Below are 26,703 nucleotides of genomic sequence, written 5' to 3'. Positions count from 1 at the left end.
GCTGGTTCTAAACAAAATATAGTATTTCAATTTGAGGTACTGGTTTCATGTTCAGACACCCAGAGTTCCACGCACTGTGAAAGAGGGTAACATTGTTCTTTAAGTGCACCAGAATTGAAGATAAATTGATAGAATGAGTTATGGAATACATAGCAGAGCTTTACAGATCCTAGTAATGTTTTGACACAAGATAGTGATGTACACATGTTTCTGAAATAGATCTATTAGTCATTTTAATACTAATTAGGTGTACATGAATTGCAGTAATAGTAATAGTACAATAAGGAAGTGACATTTTTTTGGCTAGACACTTTTCAGGGAATGTGGGAAACAGCAAGGAGGGGTTGGAGATATCTTGAACATTATAGTTGTAATTGTGAATTAATAAATGATGGCGCTCCATATATACAGATTTGTATAGACGGAGGATGCTGGCCTGTGCTGGAACATCAAAGTCTCTGCAGAGCACAACACATGGCCAAAAAGACTGAGACCAACTGACCGACAGGGGAACTTGGGAAGGCACTGTCAATGACTGACTCTGCGGTGAACCTGACCAAACCTGACTTTACAACCTGACAGTGTGAGTGTGAGTGTGTGTATGTCTGCACCTGATCAGTGCAACTGCATGATTTAAAACGATGACTAATCAAGCATGTTTTGGACTAACACATTATTTTTGTGTGATAATAATGTGTGAAATGAGGGGTTTCCTAACATTGCACAAAAGGGGAAACCGTATCTAATCTGGTTGATGATGTTTCACTCCCACAGGAGGTGGCGGTTTGAAGAATGTGAAACTCAAACTATGAAATTTGGAATTCTGTTTCTTTTAGGACTGAATGATGGAGAGAAATACTCTCAAGTGTTTACTGGGAAAAATGTTTGGTATTATCTTATAATCCATTATGACCTGAAGGTTTTCTTCCCATACAGGTTTTTGTTTACACATGAGAGAATGTGTAAAAAAGGGGGAGTGTAAACTTTACAATGTACATTTTTCATTTAGGGACTGAAAGGAACCTGCTGCCCAACTCCATTGTTCAATCTGACCATTGATTGACAGTTTTAGAATTGACCTGCTCCATATTTGGGGATAAGAGGCTGTTTGGTGAATGTTGACATGTCTCTAGTATTGATTGAGTTATAGCAGGTAACACAGGTAGAGAATCAGTGGCCAAGGGGCTACCAGAGAGATGTAAGTCCAGAATGAAATACTGACAGTTTGTTGGAATTTTGTATTCATTTTTTAGTAGGATAATATCTAAGCACTGACGGGTAGAAGCAGTATCACCAGGAAGCCATTCACTTTGTTAGTATTGTGATTTTGGTTGTTTTTGAATCCATAAGATTAGTGTGTTTCTTTACCAGAAACATTAGCAGTTCAAATCATATTTTTAGACTTTTAATGGGATCTCAGGGATTTCATTTAAATAAATACAGATGCTTGTCAGAAATTCAGAGCTATTGAAATATGTTATTTAGTTTACCTAAAGATGTTGTGGTTCTTATTTAGTGGGCACAGTCCAAGTATTAAGATTCTGAAGCTGCACAATTAATTTAGAAAACCTGTGCTCAGATGTCTGTTATTGTAAGACACCCCACCAACAGGCTCCAAGTTGCCACGCACTGGTGGGTCAAACAGCCGAGGGCCCCAGAGCCCGGAGCGTAGGCTTGAGGGATTTGTATCAGATTTCTCCACACAGGTTGTGGATGCCGAAAGAGGGACCCGAGACGCAGGAGGCTGACTGTCAACCCCAGGCTCTCCGGCCCCGACCGAGTGACCCCGAGGACATCCCGTGCCGTCCGCCTACAAGGAAAGGGGGACAACTGGTACCACGGGAGCCAGTGTGCGGCGGGGAAAACACCTGCGAGGACCCTAGACGACATCAGGACAGATCTGGCTCTCGTCATGGAGGTCGACTCGGATGCTGTCATCAGCGGACTGGAGGAGAAGGACCTCGAGGACATCCATCATCCATCCAGCAGTCGTCCCGGGAGGCATCATCATCGGACCGGAGAAGGAAGATCGGGAGGACATCTATTCAGCATCGACTCGGAAGCCGCCGTCAGCGGATCAGAGGGGACAAAGACACGGCAAGCCAGGATGGCACAGGGGACTCCACTCTCCGCTGAAACAGGAGTGTGGGTTAAGTGCAACAAGACGGTGTATGGAGCCAGCCAGGCCTGCCAAGCTATGGGCAGCCTCTACCATGACAGCTGCTTCACCTGCAGCGCCTGTAGTCGAAGGCTGAGAGGGAAGGCGTTCTACTATGACGCAGGAAGGGTTTTCTGTGAAGAGGACTTTCTGTACTCTGGGTTCCAGCAGTCTGCAGACAAGTGCAACGCAGGTGGACATCTAATCATGGACATGCAGGCCCTGGGGAAGTCTTACCGCCCCGGTTGCTTCCGCTGCGTCATCTGCAACGAGAGGCTGGACGGAGTGCCCTTCACTGTGGACACTGAGAATAAAAAGTATGGAGACTCAGCAGACAAGGATGCCGTTTTTTGCAAGTGCCTTGTATAAATTGCACTCTCTTTTTTAAGAGTGCAAAAGAGGGAATTGTAAGGATATATTTGTATGTATTCATGCAAACTGTGAAGAAGCTTGAAAATGATTTGTGTAGAAAACTGGGCTGGTTTTGGGCCTGCTAACATGTGGTTTTTAGAGGACACAGGAAGAGGGGGAAGGTCAGGAGTTAACATACAGTCATCCCTGATGTGGGGTGTTGATGATAATTTGGGCAGCCAATCACTGGTCTGGAAGGGAGGCGCAGATAACTCCTCCTTGGGTCAGCGAGGGATATAGACAGAAACCCCGCTGTGTTCGGCCTCTTTCTCCTCTGGCTGGCTGGCTGGCTGGCTCACGTGAGTATCAGGTAAATGTGGGATCCCACAGAACTGTATGTAATTTGTACTGTATTGATTGTACTTGATTGTATTGCATTGTATATTACCATTAAAGTGGATTATTGTTTAACGGTTACTTGTATGATCTGGATTCCCTTCCTGTAAGATAATGGCTTGTGTAGGGACGCGAGGAGATTTGGAAATGCGGCCTAATTATCATTTATATCTCCTAACACTACGCTACTGTTTTTTGCGAGCAACGTGACCAACAACCAATCACATGAATCTCTTGCCCCGAGATACAAAGCAATAGCAATGTTAAAACGAAGTAAACTGGAAAAAAAAAAAAAAAAAAAAAACTCCAACAGGCGACACCCACTGTCCCTGCCACCTCCCTCCATGCCTCGCTCCCCTGGTTTGTATCCCGGTAGATGAACAGAGACCGATCATTCAGCACCGGGTGATTCACTACCGCTATAATGAATTTTCCCTCCATTTTCCGGAATATGAGGTAATGACCTGCGTAGTCTCTCCCAGCATACACGCGGTTCGACTGGCTAGCGCTTGTACTGGCAGATTTGCATAAACGGGATTTCATTGGCTGACGCTTCTGCCGAGGCGCCAACAACAATTGAACATTGCTCAACTTTTGAAGCGAGCAACGCAGCAACGCTCCACGTCGCTTCCCAAAATACAGTCCTGCTAAAAGTGATGTCACCCTATTCAAAGTGAATGGGCAGAAGCGTTGGAAGCTTTAACGCGCGCCACCGTGTGGACGGGCCGTCACAGTAGCTCTACGCCAGAAACCTCGTGGAGGAGGGAAAAAAAAAAAAAAAATAAATAATAATAATTGGAATACCACCCTCCACTCCCATTATCATCCCTCAGCTAGCAGCTGCGCTATCTACTCACCCAGATTCCATGTTCGTTGACTATCTCTGTCAGGGCTCTCCCAAGGCTTCAGGGTAGGGGTCCTCCCATCTCCCACAGTGACTTTCGTAGCAAGAAACTTACAGTCAGCCGCTAAAGAACCCAACATAGTTTCCCAGCTCATCGACAAAGAACTTCTCAAAGGATATATAATCGGCCCTTTTAGCTCCTCCCCCTTCTCAGTGTTCCGTTCAAATCCCATCGGAATAAGCCACACGTAAATAAAAGGCTGATTTCGATCTGTCCGCTCCCCGCTCTGGCCATTCAGCAGCGTCAATAGCATCATCCCTCCAGATCAGTTCTCCCTTCACCATGCCTCAGTGGATAATGCAATAAAGATGATCAAGTTCACAGGGCACGGAGCTCGGCTCTCCAAAGCGGACATTACCGATGCCTTCAACATCATCCCCATTCATCCGTCTCAGTGGAATTCGTTCGGTATTAAGTGGGAGTTCAAACTGTATTTTCGCAGAAGCAGCCCCTGCTTCTTCAATTCCTTCTCGGAAGCGCTCTGCTGGATCCTGCTGAAACCCGCTGAACATCGTCAGAATCCCCTCCGTCCTTCACCTACTGGACGACTCCTCCCCATAGTCCCACCACAGGACAGCTCAGGGATCTCACTGGCCAAGCTTAAACACTGCTTCAGGAGTTAGGTGTCCCTCTCTCCAAAGAGAAAATGTTAGGTCCCGACACACGCTTAGAGTTCTTAAGCATCATCCTCGACTCCATAGACATGAAGGCGTCTCTCCCCTCCGACAAATTGCAGCGCATCCGGGACATCACCAAGTCATACTGCGAGCAACACGTCATCACAAAATAACAGTTGCTCTCCCTTCTCGGACACCTCAACTTCGCCATGCATGTCATCCCCCAGGGGCGCTCGTTCATCTCCCGCCTCCTGGACGCAGCATCAGCGGTCGACAAACTCCATGACTGCGTTTTCTTAGACGAAGGCTGCCGCTCAGACCTACGTTCCTGGTCCCTCCTGCTCGCCCACTGGAACGGAGTTACTTTCTTTTACGATGACCTCGTGCGTTCCTCTGACTCAATGAGGTTCTCCACGGATGCCGTCCCATCCGTGGGTTTTGGGGGTTTCTTCCAGGGAGAGTGGTTCTCAGGGTCATGGCCCCTGTCAATTTCTACCTCAAGCAAGTTCTCATTAAATCCGGCCTATCACCTATATCATACCCGGGACATTCCTTCAGGATAGGTGCAGCCACCTCTGCTGCTAATCAAGGTCTCTCTACCTCATCCCTACAACAACTAGGACGGTGGTCCTCCTCCGCCTTCACAACCTACATTCGCCCAGACTTCAGCGCCGTACTGGCTTCCCAAAGATCTCTCAGACCCTGACTATGGTATCTATGCATATAACTGGTGGTGGCTCATAAATACATTCACAAGTATACATGTCTCACTAAGGTACCTGATATTCAAACTGCATTCCTGTCCTAATTCCGCGGGCCCCGCCCACAGGGAATAATGGCTCGTCTCACGCTGCAACTACATGTAACGGGCTTCATCTCCGGCACACAGGTATTTCATTCCCAGGCCTTGCTCAAACGTATCAGAGTAAATGTATTTCCTGCAGTCAGGCGTGGACTCGGCCCACCGTACACCCCCGTGGCAATTACAAAACAAAGAAAATAAAGAAAGAGAAAAGAGTAAAGAAAAATATATATATATATATATAGCCTGCGAAGTCAGGCGTGGCGGAAGGCCACCGTACACTTCGGTGTCAGTTACGAAAGAAAGAGCAAAGAAAAAGATGTATATAGCCTGCGAAGTCAGGCGTGGCGGAAGGCCACCGTACACTTCCGTGTCAGTTACGAAAGAAAGAGAAAAGAGCAAAGAAAAAGATGTATATAGCCTGCGAAGTCAGGCGTGGCGGAAGGCCACCGTACACTTCGGTGTCAGTTACGAAAGAAAGAGAAAAGAGCAAAGAAAAAGATGTATATAGCCTGCGAAGTTCAGGCGTGGCGGAAGGCCACCGTACACTTCGGTGTCGTGGCGGAAGGCCACCGTTACAAAACGAAACCGCTCGCTCCTCGGCGTAGTCAAGCCCTGCTGGCCAGGCATGCGACCCGCAGGTCGTTTTCAGGTAAGACCGGCACTGATTTCGGCAGTCAGAGTCTCAGCATGACCCGTAAGCTCCGGCAGTGATTCCGGCACTATGTCGCTCATATACGTGCTAATCTATTATCTTTCCTTCCCAGATCACCAGTCACCCCACAAGGTAAGCAACTCAGTTCATCTCAGTATTTCATACTTCAATGGTTTTGGGGATTTCATCGGAGCGGTGCTTTCCCTCCTAAATGATTATCCTGCAAACCGGGGCCTAATCGCCAAAACACCATTACATTCTCCTGTTGTATTATCATGGCAATCATTTCATTCATATGACGTGTAAACAATAAATATGTAAAATCTTACATCACGTCTTTCCGGTTTGAAATGAAGCTTAGCGCAAGTTCAATAAGGAAGACCTAACACGAGTCACTTACACGTCACTCTATGGCTCCCTTCCCCCCTCATTAAATATGAGGGCGTCACCCCTCAGCAGCCAATAGCTGCACATGCTAAATTCCTTAAATGCCTGCTCTTCCTCCCTGTCAGTTGTCATTTGCAGATGACCGCAACCCGCCTCCACCCCTCTCGCCTCCAGTCTCCTCCAGGACAAAGCTAAACCTTCCTTCTTCAGACCGGTCTCACCTACTCAGCACCACCACCAGTGTCTAGACCCCGGGGATTTCATCGGAGCGGTGCTTTCCCTCCTAAATGATTATCCTGCAAACCGGGGCCTAATCGCCAAAACACCATTACATTCTCCTGTTGTATTATCATGGCAATCATTTCATTCATATGACGTGTAAACAATAAATATGTAATTCTTACATCACGTCTTTCCGGTTTGAATTGGACATGTTTTGGATTGGGGTCTTTTGACCTTCCACAATGCTTAGAATTTATTTTAAGAAATGACTGATGAAGCTGATCATGGCTTTTTTCCTGAATAATAACCAGCTTATTTTCCTCTATTTGTGATTTCCAGAATAACCTACATCCCCAATGCAAAGTATATATTGATTGGTTTTATGTTCTCTCTACATATGAAACAGATTATTCAGATATAAGAGATGAAGCTTATTTATTGACAAATACACGAAATAGGTCACAAAGCAGAATGACGAGTTGTAGACTTACAATAAGCCCCTCCGTAAACGTATCAGTATGGCTTCAGTTACAAGCATTAAGACTCATAAATACATATAAAAACTTGAAACTAAGTGTGTAAGCCCATTACGTTTTACTACAAGAGTACAAACAAATGAGTAGGTAAACCACATTATGTAGGTAACCATGTAAAAGAGGCTGTAAGATTACCATGAAGACACAGAGCACATGCTACAAGAATAAATATGAAAATACAAAAACCTTAAAGTATTTATATATTTGTATTGCTGTGTATTGTTAAGTATTCTTTGGATTAGAGATGTATTTGAGAGACTACAGGCAGATTGCATAGCTTCCAGGGAAAAGTCAAACTTTAAAAAAACCTTTTCTCCAGAGATCATGTTGTTTTTAAGTCAAAATGTAAAAATAACTCAATATTCTGTGACTACACACAATTTATTTAACCAGGAATTGTTATTAAGTGAATTAAATGACAGTAACTGTATAAACTACAATTAAAACCATACCACAGGTGTAGTGGTTAAGCGCTAATTGTTGGGTTTAAATACACAACATATATTCAATTGTGTTAACTTTAACCTCATTTTTACAATCAAATAATGCAAACCAAATATCATTTAAAGTGAAAGGATGCAGCTTTCGAAAGAAATGTTTTAAAGTTGAAAATATGACGAATAAAACGTAACCTTTAATCAATACACTGTGGTGTGCCATGGCTACAGCTTCTCCTGGTCTAGTACGACCAATATGGCTTTTGGTGGCTCGTCTCTATTTGTGCTACTGTTAAACTTTCTTTCATCATCTAATATTACTTTACGATTACCATTTGTCGTGACTTTTCAGGAAAAGTAACATTATCTTTATAAATTGTTCTCAACATGTGTCGCCAAACTAAGGCCACATCTTTCCAGTCAAAAAGGCACTTCTCTTTGAAATTGTCCCTCTGTAAAGCCAGATATGCAAACTGAAGCATGGCAGATACTGTATATACAAATAACGTAACTCATAGGCACTGAATCATTTACAAACTGCAGCAAAAACGACATTTCAAAATGTTTTGGTCCTCTCAAGCATACGTTGCTGTGGGGCGGCGGGTTTGGTTGCTATACTCAATGTACAAAAAAAGTCAGTCATGTGCTAATTTCTGAGTAAAGGCATAATTATGTAAGAAAAACAAGGCACACGTTGGACCCTGGTCATCTGGACATTTACATTTGTTCTCTTTGCATTTCCTGTTGATGCTTCCAGCACGCTGTAGTCCAAGCATGAAAAGCACAATGTCAAATATTATTTGGTGTTTCCCTTTATTTTTGTTTCCCGTGTCAGTTTCGTGGGAATCTACGCGTGGCTGTGGACGGTGATGCTCGACAGGTCGTTCCTGATGATCTCATTGACTGTGGATGAAAAGAGAGGAAAGGATGGTGAGTCATTATGACCTCCCCATGCTGGGTTTAAGCATGTACAGTACACTGTAGCATTACAAATCTTTTAAGGCCTTAAAAAAAGTTGTTCTCAATTGACCTCCAGCTGGTGATAGGTTGACATGAACACAATATTTTTTTCCAAAGTTAAGCTGTGTTTTTTTTCAACCAGCTTTCAGCTTAAGCAACTTAATATTGCATTGATTTTTAAGAAACAAAACAAGCTTTGAACAAGTGTTGTGTATTTTCTCAAGAAAGACTTTCCTCGCAGGAAAAGGCATCAGACATCTAATACAATCTATTAGGAAGCCTCATGCAGACCCAGATACATATGTTTTGATTAATCACCACTCAATACAAGATATAGACATACATTCATATACTATAAGTCACTGACTTTTTAATTATAGTGCCTGATGTTTGAATTCTGTTTTAGTTTACATTGTCGAAATTGTCAAACCACATAATAGTCAGATGTTTATTTTTGAAATATATATCTTTACTATCTTTTTTTGAAATATAATTCTTGAGTGTGTATCTATATATATATATTTTTTTTTTGGGCATGTGTATATATGTATATCTCCTGGCGTGTGTTCATTATGATCAAGGAAAGCCAGGAGTTTTCAATTGTAGTCAAGATTGCATATTTCATATTCAAACTATTTTGAGCCTTTTAAACTGAAAAAAGGTTGAATATGTATTAAAAGGGATAGACCATCACCATCAACAATATGTTGAATAAAAAAACATCTTTTACTTTGGATGAAAAAAAAGAAGCTGTAATTAAACGTGTAACCCGATGCTGATTTTGTATGTTAGCAAAGATGCTAATTTACACAGAAAGGGAGGAACATTAGCATTTGTTTGAAGTTTCTGACCAAATAAACCAAATTCCAATAATTAATCTCCTGTTATTCCTGTTTTGGGGCAAATGTTGTTCTTGAGTTGATACATTTTCGACTTTGATAACCAACTAGTCGCTAACTTTGTCGGTTAGCCATTTGCTAGCAAGCAGCTAATGTACAGTGGGTTTATCAGATTATCAGATCAGTGGTGAGTCAGAAGAAAAACATTAAAGTCACAAAACGTAACACAAAAAACCATAACCTGAAATATTACACATTTATTTGATTGTAATACAAACATATGTATTTAAGGATAGCTTTAAAGTAGCTCTGAGCTCTGTAGACACTCTTACTCCTCTGAGCCAAACTAATAGAATCAGTGTTTCTCTGATTTCCCCAGACTTTCTGTTGTTGTATCAAGAGAGATGATGCAACCTCCTGCTGTCCCCAAAGGATCCAGGTGCACTTGTTTATCTGTTTTGATCAGCTGTGCTCTCTCGCTGACGGATGGGGGAAGAGCGGGGATCCAAGAGCAACGGAGCAGAATAACTGAAGCCTCACCAGGACAAATACAAAATATCACGTACTGAGAAAAAGGAGAAATCATGTTTTCTTTACACACTTAAGGGGATTCAGCAGGCTCATTTTTTAAAACAGTTCTTATCTGTGAGCTTATTTATTACTCTTAGAGATAGTCTGCACATTTCCTGCCTCTCTAATCAGCCTCCAGGTTCAGATCAGGCCCGTTTCAGCTCTCACAGGGATGAGAAATGCGAGAGGAAGGGGGAACACCCCTGGCTGGATCCGGCCTCTGAGAGCCGGAGCCAGCCGGGCCGAGGAAGGAATTCCCTCTGACTGGAAAACCTGAGATTTCCCCGCACACAATGGAAGTACTTCTTGTTTGTTTGTGTTTAATTTCATCAGCAGCCTTTCCCTCAGTGACCCTGCACTGGCACAGCAGCTTCCTACCAGAAATACCACTCGCTTCCTTTTACGAAAAAAGATGACGGGGTGTGCGTGCCTCGTGAAAAGTGGAGGAGGCTGCCTGCCATGGGGAAGGAAAGCAAAACATCCAAGTGTGTCATTGTTACCTCAAAAAAATAACTCGGGAGGTCAAAGTCACACAAAGTGAAAGTGTGGCGGCACAACAACAAATCAGCCGGCACAGAGTGATACGTTACACTCGTCTAGACATGAACTTAATGTGTTTGGCTGGCCGATTGGCGGCTATTTATACAGCAACAGGAAGATCTCTGGAGAGGTTTGATAAAGTGCAGCGGGGATCTGTGTGACGCAGACACGTTGAAGCTATTATGCGACGATGAAGACAGGGTGAGATTCACAGCATTATGTCTCTGTGAAGAACCTGGCAGGGTGGAAGGTACTTGTCAATTATATTCAGGTGCTCTCAATCACTTCCTGTTGATTCAGGAGAGGGCGAGAACATGCCTCATCATCCCTGATTAAAAGTGTATTCTGGAGGCTAGAAACTACCGGCAAAAGACAGATTTTCATGTCAATTTTGGTATAAGAGTGATTTAAACCATATTAACCTGTATTGTTTATACATTTATTAAGGCCGTTTTCACATTTTTTAAATATTTTTCATAATCTGAAGTCAGAAATGTCCACTTTAATAGCTCTTACATAGACATATATATATATATTCTTTTACAGAGGATTGGTTATACATCATTCATAACCTGAATGATGTATACATTGATTTTCTGCATGGCTGTGAACAGCTTCTTCTGGTTTAATGAGTGAAACAAAGAGATATCCATTGACTCCTTTGCAAGACAGAACTTTTGCCAAAGTATTCTCTGCTGGTGGCTGTTTTCTTCATCCTACAAAAATAGAGCTTTGATTAAAAAATGATATGAGTAGTTTCAAGTTTTTGCAAGTTGTTTATTTCTTGTATACTAAAACAGAAGGTACCAAACGACTTAAAAGCTTGGTTTGCTCACGTTTCTTTGTCTTTCATAGGCGATCAGATACAATATGCAAAGCCACTGGTTTTGATGTTCATTTTAGCTGTGTAATATATATCATGGATAAATGGTTTAACCCAAATGTAGTAAACTAAAGACTAAATGAAACCTACACCCTCCAGTTTGAACTTGGTTAAGGTAACAGCAGCCTTAGAATAGTAAATAGTGTTGTGTACATAGTCAAATAAAATGTTTGTATTGCTGTTGACAGTATATGTACTCCGAGATATTTTTGAACACAGAATTGTTTTGACTTCTTGTTAAAAGGATGGCTGACATGAGCATTTCTGACTATTGAAAGATGTCAGACACGTCTCAGAGCTTTACAAGTTGCCTGTATAATAAAAATGAATGTAGAAAAAAACACCGTAAAAAATAAAAGTTGACTATTTGATTTGGTTTTATAGGCAATGGGCTAAAACATGCAAAGTCACTTGTTTTGACCCTTATTGAGCTGTGTAGTATTCATCATGGACCCATCTGTTAGAGGACAGCAGGAAGAGAATCAACCCGAATGAGTAAAACCTAAACTCTCCTTTAGCTTTAAGCTACAGTTTGAGCAGAATCAGGAGAAGCTCTCAGCACGAGGATCACAATGGTTCATATTTCTGTGTTTATGGTAATGCTACATGTTTTCTGAACTAGCTCATCAGAAGGACACGGCTGCCAGAAGCCATGTGAATGCAAGAATATGACCAATATCACCAAGAAGACATAAACCAGAATAAATAAACAGTCTAACCTCATCTCCACCCTCCTACAGCGGGTCGTTGGGCTGCCATGTGTGCTCTTCCCGGCCCAGACTGAACTGACTGACCTCCTCTCCTCTATTTGATCTGGCTTTGACCTTCTGCGCATCTGGAGGTGGAAGGATATCATCTTTGAGTTCAAAATCCTCACGGGGACGTTATTAAAACCACTTCTCTATGCGCACATCGAGCCAGGACGCGGACTGTAAATCTAGAACATGAAGACATCAGACCTCCGCATCACCTGACGGTAGCTCTCAAAACCACAGAAGAAGTATGGCTTTCCGATGTGTTTCCTTACGGATCATAGTATCATATGTTGTAGAATAGCCTTCACGTGACAATGAAAGAATAAAAGGCAGAATTCAGCACTTTATCGTGACCTGAAACAAAGAAAGGCCACACAGTAACACTGTTATCTTTGACGCCACAACATTTACTGTTTACGTGTCTGTTGCCATGGCCCACTTTTCATTGTGCTGCCACATTTGAACTGGAGGATCTAATTGAAAAAAGTCGATCTATTGATCTCTAAGTGTGTTTACAACAAAGTCCTACAAATAGTCCCAGCACTGGAGTGACATCTGTGTCATGCGGTCCCATCGATCTGCGTCACACAGAGAGGATCCAAACATGCTAACACCACCTGAGCTCTGAGCTAGCATCCAGAAGAAACCCAAAAGATTTGCTTTGAAGTCAAGGAAACAACATTTTCTTACAGTACTCTTCAAAGTGTACCGACATTTTAAATTGAAGAAAATATGATAAATAGAGTTTTAAAAAGACTAAATTCAAGGTCAATTTGGTAACTATTCTACAGGTTTCCATCATATCACATGACAGCAGAACCTGGAAGATTGTTGACATTCAATTGGATCCATTTTCTTTTTCTATGCAGATGATCTTTTCCAACATTTGGACTGTTCTATATTGTAGATGTATTACCGCGTCAGTCTGTCCCGGGAGAGGGATCCGTTATGTGTGTGGTGTCTTGGGAGTCTGTCCTTGTCTGCTGCAGGGGTCAGGACAGAGGGCTTGTGTGCTGCAGGGGTCTAAGGACAGAGGGCTTGTGTGCTGCACACGATGTAAAGCCCCCTGAGACAAACGGGTCATTTGCAGTTTTGGGCTATATACAAACATATTGAGTGCTCAGTTGTTTTACAAATATTTCTCTACAGGATTTCTCATTTATGATTGATATGATTTATTAATGACTACAAGTTTGACTAATAAATGAGTGATATGTTTGATCAACTGCTGTTTCTAAGGTCAATAATAAACTTCGATTTTTAAGCAACATGGAAAAAAAGTCCTTAAGTTACTCAGAAAAGAGGACATTTGATCTCCAACCCTAACACATCAGTTGAGGAAGACCATGTGACCTGATTGAGAGCCCCAGCACCTCTGCTCCATGGACATTGTGGAGACATTGCAAATACAACAATTAAACAAAAAATTCTAAGAAACTAATAAACTGAACTGTGATTATTGATAACTTGTTAAAGTAGAGGAAATGCTACTTACTGTATATTACTTTATAGGCTGAATGGAAAACATATTAGGAATTAAAAGACTGCATATACATTACTTGTGGCCCTTTAACAGTCATTTCATATTTAAATTATAATTGTTTGTGATATAATTGTTTGAACATGTAAATAGTCTGCAAAGACTAAAATCCTCCTTGATATATAAGGAGCAGGACGTCTCTAAGTGGTTAACCAATCACAACAGAGCCGGCCAGCTAACCAATCAGAACAGACTGGGCTCTGGTTTCAGACAGAGGGTGCAAAGAGGTGCTGCAGCACAAATAAGTATGAGACACAAAGAGCTTTTTGAACATTAAAGCAGGGAGACATGACACAGTCGAGTTACTGCATACTGATATACACCTGACGATGAGCAGAATAGGGCCCCTTTAATGAGACATAACCCTACAAACATCTCTGATTAAACAGAACACTTTTAATTTAATACGAGCACTGCGATGTTGGTAAGTTATTCATTAGACTTTACAGTTAAGGAAGTTCCTGGAAGGTGGGGTTTGATATGAAGTAATCCAAGAACCGGTTTCCTGTCCCATGGAGCTCCGCAGCAGCTGCAGCTGACTGATACAGGCTCTGAGACCAGGAAACCCCCGACACGAGGAACTCCCGAACAGTTATCAGGACTCCACTGTTTGCCTCATTCAGGGCCCGAGCGCGTCAATGTGATCCGGCCGGTAACAACACAACACCGCTGTGAACATCAGGGACAGGAGCTGAGACAATGAGAGAGCAAAGCTGAGGAGGAGAGGAGAAACCCTGGCCCCCCTCCCCGTTTACCGCCACGTCAATTCCTGACCACAAGCCACGAGATGTTCTTGGCCTCATAAGGAGGCTCCTACTGGGTTACTGCAGATCTGAAGTTCACCACACACTCTGCCAAGTTCCTCCTTAAACCAGGTATTATTATTATTTAAAGCGAACATGTCTGTGGACAATTGCTCTTTGGAAATGCTGTAGGCTTCAAGAAAAAATATAATAGAAATGGAGAAGTGAATTATGGCTATAATAAAAATGTTCTTTCAGACTCGAAGAAAGACAGAAAGCTCAATGTGGTACAAAGACGAGTTGTGTGAACAATGTGCCATTGACATACTGTACACTTTCCAACTCTTGCACCAATGTCAATTATATTATGGTGTTATATTATCAGTTTTCTCCATTGTATCCATGTGTTAGTTAAAGAGGCCCTGCTATGCTTTTGGGGGTAGTGTGTTATACAGGTTTTAGTAAATGGTCTGCAGAGGCTCAAATCCCAAAGTCCTCTCCAGAGCGAGTTCCTCTCCCACGCACACGCAGTGTTGCACAGCATTATATCATACTTGTGCTTTTTTTTCATGGCCAGTCATTTATTTAGAAATGCAACTATAACTAACTCGGAACACATAGCAGATGTTGAAGAAAATGCAGTAAACCAGAACAATATTTCCTCCAACAATACTAAAGCTAACTATAGCTTCTTTTTGCACGTTTTGGCTCCAAGTTATTTGAGGCACTATATGAGTTGTCCTTTATAAAATCACTTTCAGGCAGAGCCTTCCCACAAATGTACTCCCAAATACCTTTCCTATGATCCTGTGAAGCCTCTGCTCATCAATCGTACTGGTCTGTCATCTAACAAGGCCACAACACGCAATAAAAAAGCCTATCGTAATATTATTTGGCTCACATTTGACTTCAGAATGCACATTTAGCTCGTGTTACCTCACCGCTGACTAAAGTCTCCGGCACACTACTGTGCAGCAGAACGTATGGCTTTGGCCCCCTCCTCCAGACTCTCTGAGCCAGAGGGAAGCGTGCAATCCTCTGAAGTCAGCAAGTTTTATGGCAGCGTGGCCGGACCTCATCTCTGGCAGCCTCAGCAGCGCTGGACTTCAGACTGAGCACCCTGCAGCCTAAACCTCCGCTCTGAGGCCAGACAGGGAGTCAGACTTTCCACGAGTAGACAGTTTGTAGGCTCCCAAGGGACGGGGTTAGAAACGTGAAACAGAAGAAGATCCTGAATTATCAAAAGGGCTGCACAAACAGGAACAGATAACAGCTCTGGTTACCAAGGGCAACAACAAAGCTCAAGTGGGACCTGAATATCACATTCATTAATAATTGAAGTTTACTACGGCTACTTCACAAGATAAGTGGTTAAACAGTCATGCATTTAAGGTACTTTATTGGCATCAAATTGTGTTCTGAAGGCAAAGACAACAAGATGTTGGTACTAGAAGTTTTCTGAAGTGCATTTGTTGTTCGAGTTGACCAATCATGTTGGAGCAAGCTATGGCTAAATGCAGATAGACAGTGGATGTGAAAAGCAGAAGGTGGAATTCATTGGCGAAAATGCAATCTCCGAACTCATCGGATATTGTCTGACAATCACTTTTTATGTTTTTTTAGGGGAGCGTTATCTTGTGACTTGGCTTCTTCTGAACAAATCCTCTTGTATATGTTTTTTTGCAATTCTAACTTAATTCTAGCGTCATAACTTGTTCATTGGACAGACCCATGGGAAAGGAAGTGATGGGCACACATCTGCTACACCGGATTCTCCAAAATATAGCTCCTTGCTTGGTTCTTGAGAATGCACTACATTAAATAAAACAATGCCCATGATAAATCTTGTATTCTGGAATAACTCCAATTAAATCTCATAAACACATAAACATGATTATATGTTTATGGATAGTCAGCCTCCGAAAAGGCTTAGATAACATGTATATTGAGCAGGGCCAACTTCAAATGACTGCAACACCGCACCTGAGTGAGGCCAGGAATCATAAAGTGGTTTCAAACTCGGCCAAAAGTTTTAATGAAGTTAGAAGCCACATTAAGCATGGAATGCCTCGTAAAACTTCCATCAGTTTGCCAATGAAAACACATGTAGTTGGGGCTCAGCTCCTCAACATCCATTTACGTTATGGTAGCATCGCATACTATAAACACGGTTCCCACCACATTCCCAGGCATGACATTTAAGGACTATTCAAGGACAAATTGCCTGAGATTCTAAAGCCTAACAATGCATATTTCAAGACATAGATCAATAAAAGGTACTGTAGCAATACTGGATAAGCAGTCTTGAAGTAGGCTCACAGAAAAAAAGATCAAAAGAGATACAATTTTCTTGCAGAAAACTTAATTTCAAGGTTTTTTTAATAGCCTATTTATGACTTTGTTCCAAAACGTTCAAGGCCTTTGTTTCTTCCCTCAAATTTTCAATATTCTAAGGAGCTGAAGGAGCCAAGGGGAATCATGTATCCACCTTTTGTGGAACACGTTCCTAAGAGATGTATTTACTTTAAATACACCTGGTTTAACCAATAAACCCCTGAATAGCCGTGAGCACCGGTTAGGATATAATCAAATCTGTGGCTCGAGCCGGCCAAATCCCCCCGCAGACGGGGCTAACAAGTGCTAATGTATTTACCCAGACTGTTCACAGGAAGTGGCATGGGAACAGTCTGCAGTCTGCGGCCCAACAACTCACTCTCCGTCCCCAGGAAGCCGGGCCAGACTCTGGTGACGGATCAAAGCCCCCCCGCCCCTCCGCTCCTCCGCTGATAGCTGCTGGTTAGGGTTGCTTCATCTACTGCACTCCTTTTCTCTACAGGACACACAGCCAAGGACTGTTTCTTCTTACCCTGAGGAAGATCATTTATCCAATTTATTTCAGCGCAGAACCTCAGCGGTGAGAGAGAAGGCCAGAGCAGTGAGATCATAATGTTGGTTCTGTGAGATGAATAGGGGCTCACAAAAAACCGAATTCATGATCAGGGAGCTTCAGGCAGGCTTGTCTCATTGCAGGGTCTGAAGCCAGATATATCAAACGCTAGACCACCAGGTTCCTTTCATGCAGTAACCTCAGAAATACAGACGAAGAAAGCTCTAAGGGGAAGTAGTACCACAAAAGATATAGAATTTGTAAAGAAATATAATTCAAGACTCCAAACAGCAGTGATAAACCTTTTGGTACAGTTTCACTTTCACATAAATCTACTCCTCCCACAGTGGCCTGTAACTGACACAAACAGTACTATCATGGTTTCACAATAAAGACAAGTGAGCGTGCTATCCAACAGAAACACTGACTGAAGAGTATAACTAGATCTTGGCTGAATTCTGTTTCCATAAAACGGCATTATCATCTCCTGTAATCCGCCTTCTCAGGTCAAATGAGTTGAAATGGTGTTTCTTACAATCTGCTACCTGTCTAGGAACCCCACTTACCCCCTCCATATAGACACTATGCATTATATTACTGCACAACATCTGAGCAAATCTTGTTCAAGTTAATATCATAAACCCTAACTCTGTCTAAGTAACACTTTTTCTCCACTATGAATTCCATTACAGCATATATTTTATTCATCCCAGTATTTTATTTTTAACTGTACTTATACTGTACGGTACCTTGTATATTTAGTGTAAATATTTACCTTTAATTTTTGCTAAACGTTAGATACCCTGCTGAAAACCCATACTGTTTTTCGTACCCTTTATAAGACTGTACGGGTTAACCACTAATGTGTTGATCTGTGAGCTTTAGAGGTTTTATTAGGGTGTCAACGATGAATCTTCCATGCAAACCAAAGTTAGCCATGGAGTGCAACAGGGCTCAGTGCTTGGACCTATTTTGTTCACATTATATATGCTTCCGCTAGGCAATATTATAAGGAATCATTCTGTAAATTTCAACTGTTATGCGGATGATACTCAACTATATTTATCCATCAAGCCTGATGAAACCAATCACCTAAATAAAATTCAAGACTGCCTCAAGGACTTAAAAACGTGGATGACCTTAAATGTTTTCATGTTAAACAAGACCAAAACTGAAGTTATTGTACTCGGCCCAAAGAATCTACGAAACAAACTATCTAAAGATATACTAGTTATGGATGGCATTAATTTGGCCTCCAGTGAGACTGTAAGGAATCTTCGTGTTATATTTGATCAGGATTTATCCTTTAACGCCCACATAAAATCAATCTCAAGGACCGCCTACTTCCATCTACGTAACATTGCAAAAATCAGGCATATCTTACCTCAAAACGATGCAGAGAAACTAGTCCATGCATTTGTTACTTCTAGGCTGGATTATTGTAACTCTTTATTATCAGGGAGTACCAAGAAGTCAGTCAAGTCGCTTCAGCTGATTCAAAATGCTGCAGCTCGTGTACTAACCAGAGTTAGGAGAAGGGACCACATTACTCCTGTTCTGGCTGCCTTACACTGGCTCCCTATAGAACACAGGATAGCATTTAAAATTCTTCTTCTCGCCTACAAAGCCCTTAATGGGCAGGCGCCATCTTACCTTAAAGAACTCATTATACCCTACTGTCCTACTAGGGCAGTGGTTTTCAAACTGTGGGGCGCGACCCCTGGTGGGTCGCGGAGGTACTGCAGGGGGGTCGCGGGAAGATTTTTTTATGTTCTCCTTTTAGCTTTGTGAAGCACCTTGAGATGACGTTGTTTTTAAAGTGCACCTATAAATCAAATGTATTGTTATTATTATTATTCAATTGTAAACAAACACTGCTCGAAAATATCTCATTGGTCAGAGAGCTGTGGGCTAATGCTGCCTTTTGCAACATTACTTGTGTGAGATAGGCTTTTTCTGCTGTTGCTGCCATCAAAACGAAATACAGATCAAAGCTGAAAATTGAGAATGAACTGAGAGGGGCAGTCTCAAAACAACAGCCCGGGTTTGAGAAGATCTGCAAGGGAAAGCAAGCACACACAAGTAATTGATAAGCTAGTGTGGAATAGGAATGGTAAAGTGATGTGATCGTTTGCAACCTGCAGTAGAAATATTAGTTAATTAATATATTTTCCTTAAAGAAATTTGAATTTAAAAATCTACTACTCAGGGAAGAAGGCCAACCAGTTTTAATTAGGCCAAATTAATTCACAGTATCTATTACAAGCACTTTTGTTAATGTGTAATCCATAATAAAATATAAAATTATAGTTGGATCTTTGTATCTTCTTATTATTGGGAGAGAAAATGTAATGTTTTTACAACAATATACAATTAATCCTACCAATATAGATGGGAACCGGGTTGGGGGGGGTCCCGAAAATATTTCCAATACCCAAGGTGGTCCCGACTGAAAAAGTTTGGGAACCACTATACCAGGGCATTGCATTCCAAGAATGCAGGGTTGTTGGTTGTTCCTAGAGTCTCTAAAAGTACAATGGGAGCCAGAGCCTTTTCTTATCAAGCTCCACATTTGTGGAATCAGCTTCCAGTTTGTGTTCGGACAGCCTATCCGAGTACGCTTAAGACCTTCCTTTTTGATAAAGCTTATAGTGATAAAATAAAATAATCTAATAAGAGTGCATTGACATAGATACGTTGTGCCTCTTCACCTATACATTTTAGTTCTTACTCTTTCACTTAAATCCTAAAAACTTAGATCTTATATTTAAAATGTTATCCAAACCTTTCCCCTCTCTGACCTCTCGAGGTTTATTAGAGGGTTACAGGTCGCAGAGAACGCCTAGCCCGGCCGGGGAGTGTGGAACGTAGTCACTGACCCACTCCTACCTCTGACAAATTCAGGTTCCAGTGGGGACCTCTCTCCCTGTGTGCCTCTCCACCTCTGTTTCCTACTTCTTACTTGCTACCCTTTTCCCTCAACCTATCCTAAGAGAGTGCATGTATACACGTTAGTTTAGCTGCTATAGGCTTGGACTGTTGGGGGGGCACCTTACTCCGTCTTTCTGGCTGTTTGTACCTGTGTACTCTCATGTTCCGATTAACCCAGCTTCCCCCAAATCTCTTTTTTGTGTCCATATATACGCCGGGATCCTGAGTCGAGGCTAATCATGTTGCTGTGGTCGTGTGTCCTGGATCCTCTATCCTAAGCACTGGATCTGAGTCCTGGACTTCGAGTCGTGGCTGAACCTGTCTCTGCGGTCCTGCCTGACTCTCACCATACTACTTCACTGATGGCTTCCACAAGATTTCTGACATTCTCGTGGATTCATCTTCTTATTATAGACATGCATTTTCAAACATTTGGACTACCTATGTTGCAAATGTATTATCTTTTCAATTTACACACGGCATCTATTGCACGTCTGTCCGTCCTGGGAGGTGGATCCCTCCTCTGCTGCTCTCCCTGAGGTTTCTCCCATTTTTCCCTTTAAACTGTGGGTTTTCTCTGGAAGTTTTTCCTTGTACGATGTGAGGGTCAAAGGACAGAGGGTGTTGTATTGTCATACTGATATTCTGTACAAACTGTGAAGACCACTGAGACAAATGTAACATTTGTGATATTGGGCTATATAAATAAACATTGATTGATTTATTGATTGATTGATTGATTGATTGGGGGGATGTTCTTACCTTGAGATTGAACCAGGAGCTGTTTTCCCTGTTTATGCTAAGCTATGCTAACCAGCTATAGAATCAATGTTCTCATTTAATCAACCATCAACCATAAAGATAGTAGGAGTATCCCAAATATGGATCTAAGTTTCAACTCCCTGCAAAGTGATTAGTGAGTCATACTACATGATATTGATCAAATATCTCAGCACTTATATTATGATTCATTTGTGCTGGAGGCCATAAAACAGTCTTGTTTATTTAATAAGTGGGTAGTTTGATTTATAATTTTTGAGCACCGTGTTAGAAACTAAGGCTTACATTTGTTTATTGATCAAAAATAATTTCACTGACCATCATCGAGGTACATCTGGTCCAGCTCCTGCGGTTCCTGTTTGATGCTGACAGCCAGCCGGGGGGGGCTGCCGTCCTCCTGCAGCGAGCCCCGCCCCCTCTGTGGCACCTTGGGGTGCTGCTGCGCTACCGGGCTGGTGTTGCCACTCCCCGGCTGGGGGGCGGGGGTCAAGCACAGGGCCGGAGAGAAAGGGCCGTCAGTCGGGGTGGAGGCCTGCGAGGTGAGGGGGGAAGAGGAGGAGGAGGAGCAACTGCTGGGAGGGTAGAGGATGGGGGGCTGGTAGCGCCCGGGGGTCTCCTGGATGATGGAGACGTGGGGGACGGGGGACTGTTGGCCCGCGGGCTGGAGAGCTGGACCCCCAGGGAGGCACTTGGAGAAGGGCGGGGGCGACAGGTCGTGCAGTTTGGGGCTCGGGGAGGAGGAGGGAGGCAGGGACGATGGCTTGGCTGCCAATCTTTGCTGGCTGACAGAGTAAGCCCCGCCCACCACGCACGGCCTGAGGTCAGAGGTCACCATGGGGGTCATGACCTGTGAGGGGAAATATGGCTTTTGATGCACCAGAGGGCCGTCGTAGTCGTCGTGCGGCTCAGTCTTTATCGTTGGAACTGAGAGGAGAAGAAGAAGAAGGAGAAGCTAAATGAGTAAACATATTCCAGCCGTGTGTGAGCGAGAGAGTGGGTTTGTGGCTAGGATACACACGCTGCCAAACAAACACTCGCATCAATGAGACTCTGTGTCTGCGCCCCAGCTCTCCCACCCCGCTGAAAAAATTCACAAAAAGCAGGAAAAAAGGGATGAGTCATCAACACCAGAAGCATCCAGCTGCTTCTATAATAAAATGCCTATTTTCTTTGGATCCTGCTCTGGCGCTAACATCCACATGCTTTCCTTAACCAAAGATGTAAAAGACAAGATGGAAACTCCAGGGTGTATGAGGATAGTGGAGTTGAAATGAGGCGGGTTGTTATTAGTCACCAGCGACTTGGCCTCCTGTCCAGATTCCAGAAGACACATGTTGGACACCACGTTTTAAAATGTGGTAAAATGTGTCTGCAGCAGATATAACACAACATTAATCTTATATAACAAGCGTTTTAGTCCAGTTACAAGACAGCGACAGCACCAATCTGACTCTGAGCTTCATCACATCACTGGATCAGTTTCTTCTTCTCTTTTGTGGTGACGCTGGTTTAGATTATAATAGGAAGCATGTGCTCAGTTCTCCATCAGCAGTCAAAACCCTTTTAAACCGTGCAATGCAGGATTTGTTTTTGTATTAATACTATTACACCACTGTAAAATTGTATTACAGTTTTCAAGAAGTGCATGGTGTCCTTGGCAACCAGTGACATTATTGAGGTGATAGTGTTCAAAGGGGGAGACAGAGGGGGTGACATGCGACACATGGTCCCATGCGAAGGACCCAGATGCAGGTTATTTTTAGGTTTAAATATATATATATATATATATATATATTTCTTTTTTGGGACATTTTACTTTAAAATATTTTATTTATTTAAATATCTTTATTTTATTGCATATTTTTACTGTCACTGCTTAGGTAAATATATGAGTCCCGGATGACCGCCAGAGGCGGTGCTTTAAGCACTGGATAGGTCCATCGCAAGCATGTGCAGCTCGAGTACCAATAACAACAAAGTCACCTGTGACCCACGTGACACCGGCTATATCAGCCGGTGTCGTCAGAGGATCTGTTCCCAGAATCTTCTCGCGAGCACACAAGAATTCTGAGTGACAGGGAACTCTGGCGGTCATCCGGGACTCATAGTACCGTAGTTACAGCCGTAACTATCGTTCTATTTCGTCCCTACTGACCGCCAGAGGCGGTGCTTTAAGCACTGGATGACTATACCAACAATGTCATGAAGAATCCAAGCCCTTGCTCACCACTGGAAGCAGCGGAGCTCGGCAAAAGGACCACGCCCAAAGAATGGGGAGTGGCGACATTGACCTGATGACAACTGGAGAATGTGCCAGAAGATGCACACGATGCCGCGGCGCAGATGGTCTCCAGGAGTGGAGTGCACCAGCTGGGCGTAAAAAAGTAGGTCTTAACTCTAACGTTGGGCTTAGCTACGTCCGACGTAGTGATTCGAATTTACACCGAGTGCACCAAGCCTGACTAGTCTCGGTCGTAGCTGCGCCTGGTCTTAAGATGCGCTGGCGCTGGAGAGCCAAGGAAACTTGTCTAATAGCCCGACATGCAGTTGTGCGATGAACATTAATCATGTCTCCCACAGTATTAAAGTCAAATCTGAGAGCAATCAGCACCTGCAAGGTTGGGGAGAGCGCAGCGTTTCTGTCTGATCCGTTCTGTTGTTGAGGGGAGATCTCCTCGATTAAATCAAAAAGGGCTTGTCAAAACGAAACCTCTCTATCAGCTCACTGAATAGATGTCCAGTGGGTTTGTTCGATCACGGACAACTCTTTCTCTTCTTAATGCCCTTTCCGTTACAACATGTAAACAAGACGCACTGCCAGTTATTTTCCTTCTTGCCTGTTTTATGTTACTATGGATACTAGTCTCTCTTTCCGATTCACGCCTGCTCCATACTAGGCGTAAAAGTTACACCTGGGCGCAACGCATTCAGGGCTTAAGTCTAAGTGGTGCACTAGTCATAACTTTAGTTTGGTCTTAACCTTCGGTTCTACGTCGGACGTAGAGTTACGACCAGCTTACGCCCAGCTGGTGCACTCCACTCCAGGGGCACCACCCTCAGGGCAGCCCAAGATGTTGAGATGCTCCTTGTAGAGTGGCATCTCAGCCTGATGGCAGGGGGCGGCCACTGGCCCCGTAAGCCTGTGAGATGGCATCGACAACCCAGTGGGGCAGCCACTGGTTAAAGGGCATAACCTCCTTTAGTGCCGCCAGGGCAAAATCAAGAGTTGCTCCTACTGCCGTATACAGGCAGTAGCCTTGATATACGCCCTTTGGGCACCCCCAGGGCACAGCAACTTCGACATGCCGTACTCCTGAATGTCAAAGCGTGCCAGCTGGGCAGGCTGATTGAAGTGGGTTTGTGGAATGCCACATTTGCCCAAAGGGCAACGCCTGAGAGTCCCACCTCGGGCATGTATTGTTTATGGAGAGGACATGCAACTCCCCGACTCGCTTACCTGAGGCTATGGCAAGCAGAAATGCTGCCTTCGTGGGCAGCCACCTAAGCCCCACCTGGGCCAGGGGCTCGAAGGGAGGAGATGATAGGGCATCCGGCAGCAGGGGCAGGTCCCAAGCCAGAGCCCTCGGGGTGCTAGGGGGACGCTGCCGTAAAACCCCTCTCATAAAGAGGGACACCGACCTGTGGCACCCCGCCGTGGCGCCGTCGACCCGAACATGTCGGGCAGAAATCACAGCCACATAAATTCAGAGTGGAGTGAGAACGTCCACTATCTAGAAGGGACTGTTGTCCAAGCAACAACGTACATGCTGTCCCCCCAAGGAACACGCACATTCTTGCCCCCCAGTTGGGGTAGAAAGTGCGTGAGTGCAAGCTGCACAGCCCGAAGCTCTAGCACGTTGACCTGGCGCGCACTCTCCTGGGCAGACCGCTGACCCTGAACGGTCCTGCCCTGCCGCACTGCACCCCACCCTGAGAGACATGCACCTATGATGATGGTCTCCTGGCGGGATGGGATGGCGCCCATGGGCACGCCCACCAGGAGATAGGCCCTGCCCCTCCAGCGTGACTGAGTGGAGGCAATGCTGCGACATCCTGACTTCCCTGTGCCTGTGCCACTTGGCGTCCAAGTGAAGGCTGTTCAGCCACATCTGCATGGGGCGCAACGACAGCGGGCCTAAGGGCCCATCGGCCGAGGCAGCTGCCAGTCTGCCCAAGGGCCGGAGGAACTGAATATAAGGCACCCTCTTGCCCGGCCCACGTGGAAGTAGGCATCCCTCAAGTCCACGGTTGAGAACCACTCCACCTGTGCATATGCAGTGGTCAGCATATAGAATGGCAGCACCTTCAGGAATCTGTTGATTCCTCTGAGGTCCAAGATTGGGCGAAATCCGCGGACTTTCTTGCTCACGAGAAAGTATGCCGAGTAGAACCCCCTGGGCTAAGCAGAGGGTCTTACTGGCTTGATTGCGTCCTTGGACAGAAGGACGGACAACTCTTGGGCCAGAGCTAGGGCCCCTGCCGGATCGCTGACGACTGTCAATTAGACCCAGCCGAAGGCTAGGAGCCGGAGCTGCGGTCCGTACCCCTGGGTTAAGGTGAAAACCACCCAAGGGCCGGAAGTACAGACCGCCCAGTAACTGAGCTGCTGCTGGGAAAGCAGCCGACGACCGCCCCCGGAATTTCAGGGCCCAGCCCCCCGGCCCCTGGAGCCTCGTGGGGGGCGCCGGTAAGGCTCTGGGGCACGAGGCCGCCTGGAAGGCGAGCGACCTGGGGCACGAAAGTGGGTACAGGTCTGCGAAGACCCGAGTGCTGCTGCCTGGTCTGCCTAGCTTGGGCAGCACGCTCCAGTGCCTCCAGGGCAGCTGACCTAAACAACTCCCCTGGCTCGACTGGTACGCTACGGAGGACTCCCCTACATGCCTCCGTTAGTGGTGACTGGGCCAGCCAAACCTGGCGACGAGTCTGTACCAGCGACAAGGCGTCCTCATACAGAGGTGCGTCAGCCGAAGGAGGTGCGCCAACCGAAGGAGGGGCGTCAACCGAAGGGGTGGGGGGGACAGGCGGCCCGCTAGCAGCCCCTACACCGGGCCCAGGCTGAAGGGCCAAGAGGCGACTTCATCATGCCCCTATCGGCAGCTAGCCGATCCACTTTAGAGGACAGCCTGTTTCTAGTCCTTCTATTGGGGGGAGCACACATAGCCATCGCTCCCTCAAGTCGCCGGGAATGGCCGAATTGATCTGGAGGAGGATGTGACAAGGAGAGGTGTCTGTTGGCTGCTGCCAGACGTTCCACCTCAGTGATTCTTGCCACTCTGAGCGCCCGAGGCATGCAGCTACAGCTCATGCAGGCGTTTACCGTGAGAACCTCCCTCAGATGCTCGAATTTCGTCCCCACTGACCACCAGAGGCAGGAGGGGCAGCGGTCGTTGACGTCCTCGGGCTCAAGAGAAGCCCTACAGGCGCTACATGAATGAGCCATTCTGTAGGTAGCCAGATGCAGCGTAGCCGGGAGCGGGTGCGAGACCACAGCCTTCACCAGCTACCTGCTTAATGGAAAGAGTAGAGCGTTGCTGCTACTCGCGGAACAGAAAGAGAGATGTAATTACACCCACGTTACCGGCAGAGGGAGCAGGAGCGAGAGCACTGCCTTCACCTGGCTGCATTAATAAACACGGCAGTTCAGCGTCTACCAGGAGCGGGGGCGAGAACACTGCCGGCTGTGTTAGAGACGAATGCCAGATGCAGCATAACCGGGAGCGGGTGTGCGGGAACACAGCCTTCACCAGCTACCTGCTTAACGGAAAAACAGGGCAGTTCTGCGTCTACCAGGAGCGGGGGCGAGAACACT

General features: G+C 44.7%; 1 protein-coding gene across 1 annotated transcript in view; it reads right to left on the bottom strand.

Annotated features, from left to right (window-relative positions):
- Positions 1–6,911: 6,911 nt before the first annotated feature.
- Positions 6,912–26,703, bottom strand: part of nfatc1 (nuclear factor of activated T cells 1) — a 68,276-nt gene continuing 48,484 nt past the window's right edge. Inside the window, exons 9-10 of the mRNA XM_034094606.1 lie at positions 21,213–21,818; positions 6,912–8,369 (exon numbers count right to left, since the gene is read on the bottom strand). Of these exons, the coding sequence (XP_033950497.1) occupies positions 8,314–8,369; positions 21,213–21,818 (662 nt within the window). The 3' untranslated portion in view covers positions 6,912–8,313. The remainder of the gene's footprint in view (positions 8,370–21,212; positions 21,819–26,703) is intronic.

This window comes from Pseudochaenichthys georgianus, chromosome 11 (genome assembly GCF_902827115.2).
Source record: "Pseudochaenichthys georgianus chromosome 11, fPseGeo1.2, whole genome shotgun sequence".
In the NCBI taxonomy this organism is placed as follows: Eukaryota; Metazoa; Chordata; class Actinopteri; order Perciformes; family Channichthyidae; genus Pseudochaenichthys; species Pseudochaenichthys georgianus.
The sequence above is the reverse complement of the archived record's forward strand: the minus strand, read 5'-3'. Positions and strand labels throughout refer to the sequence as shown.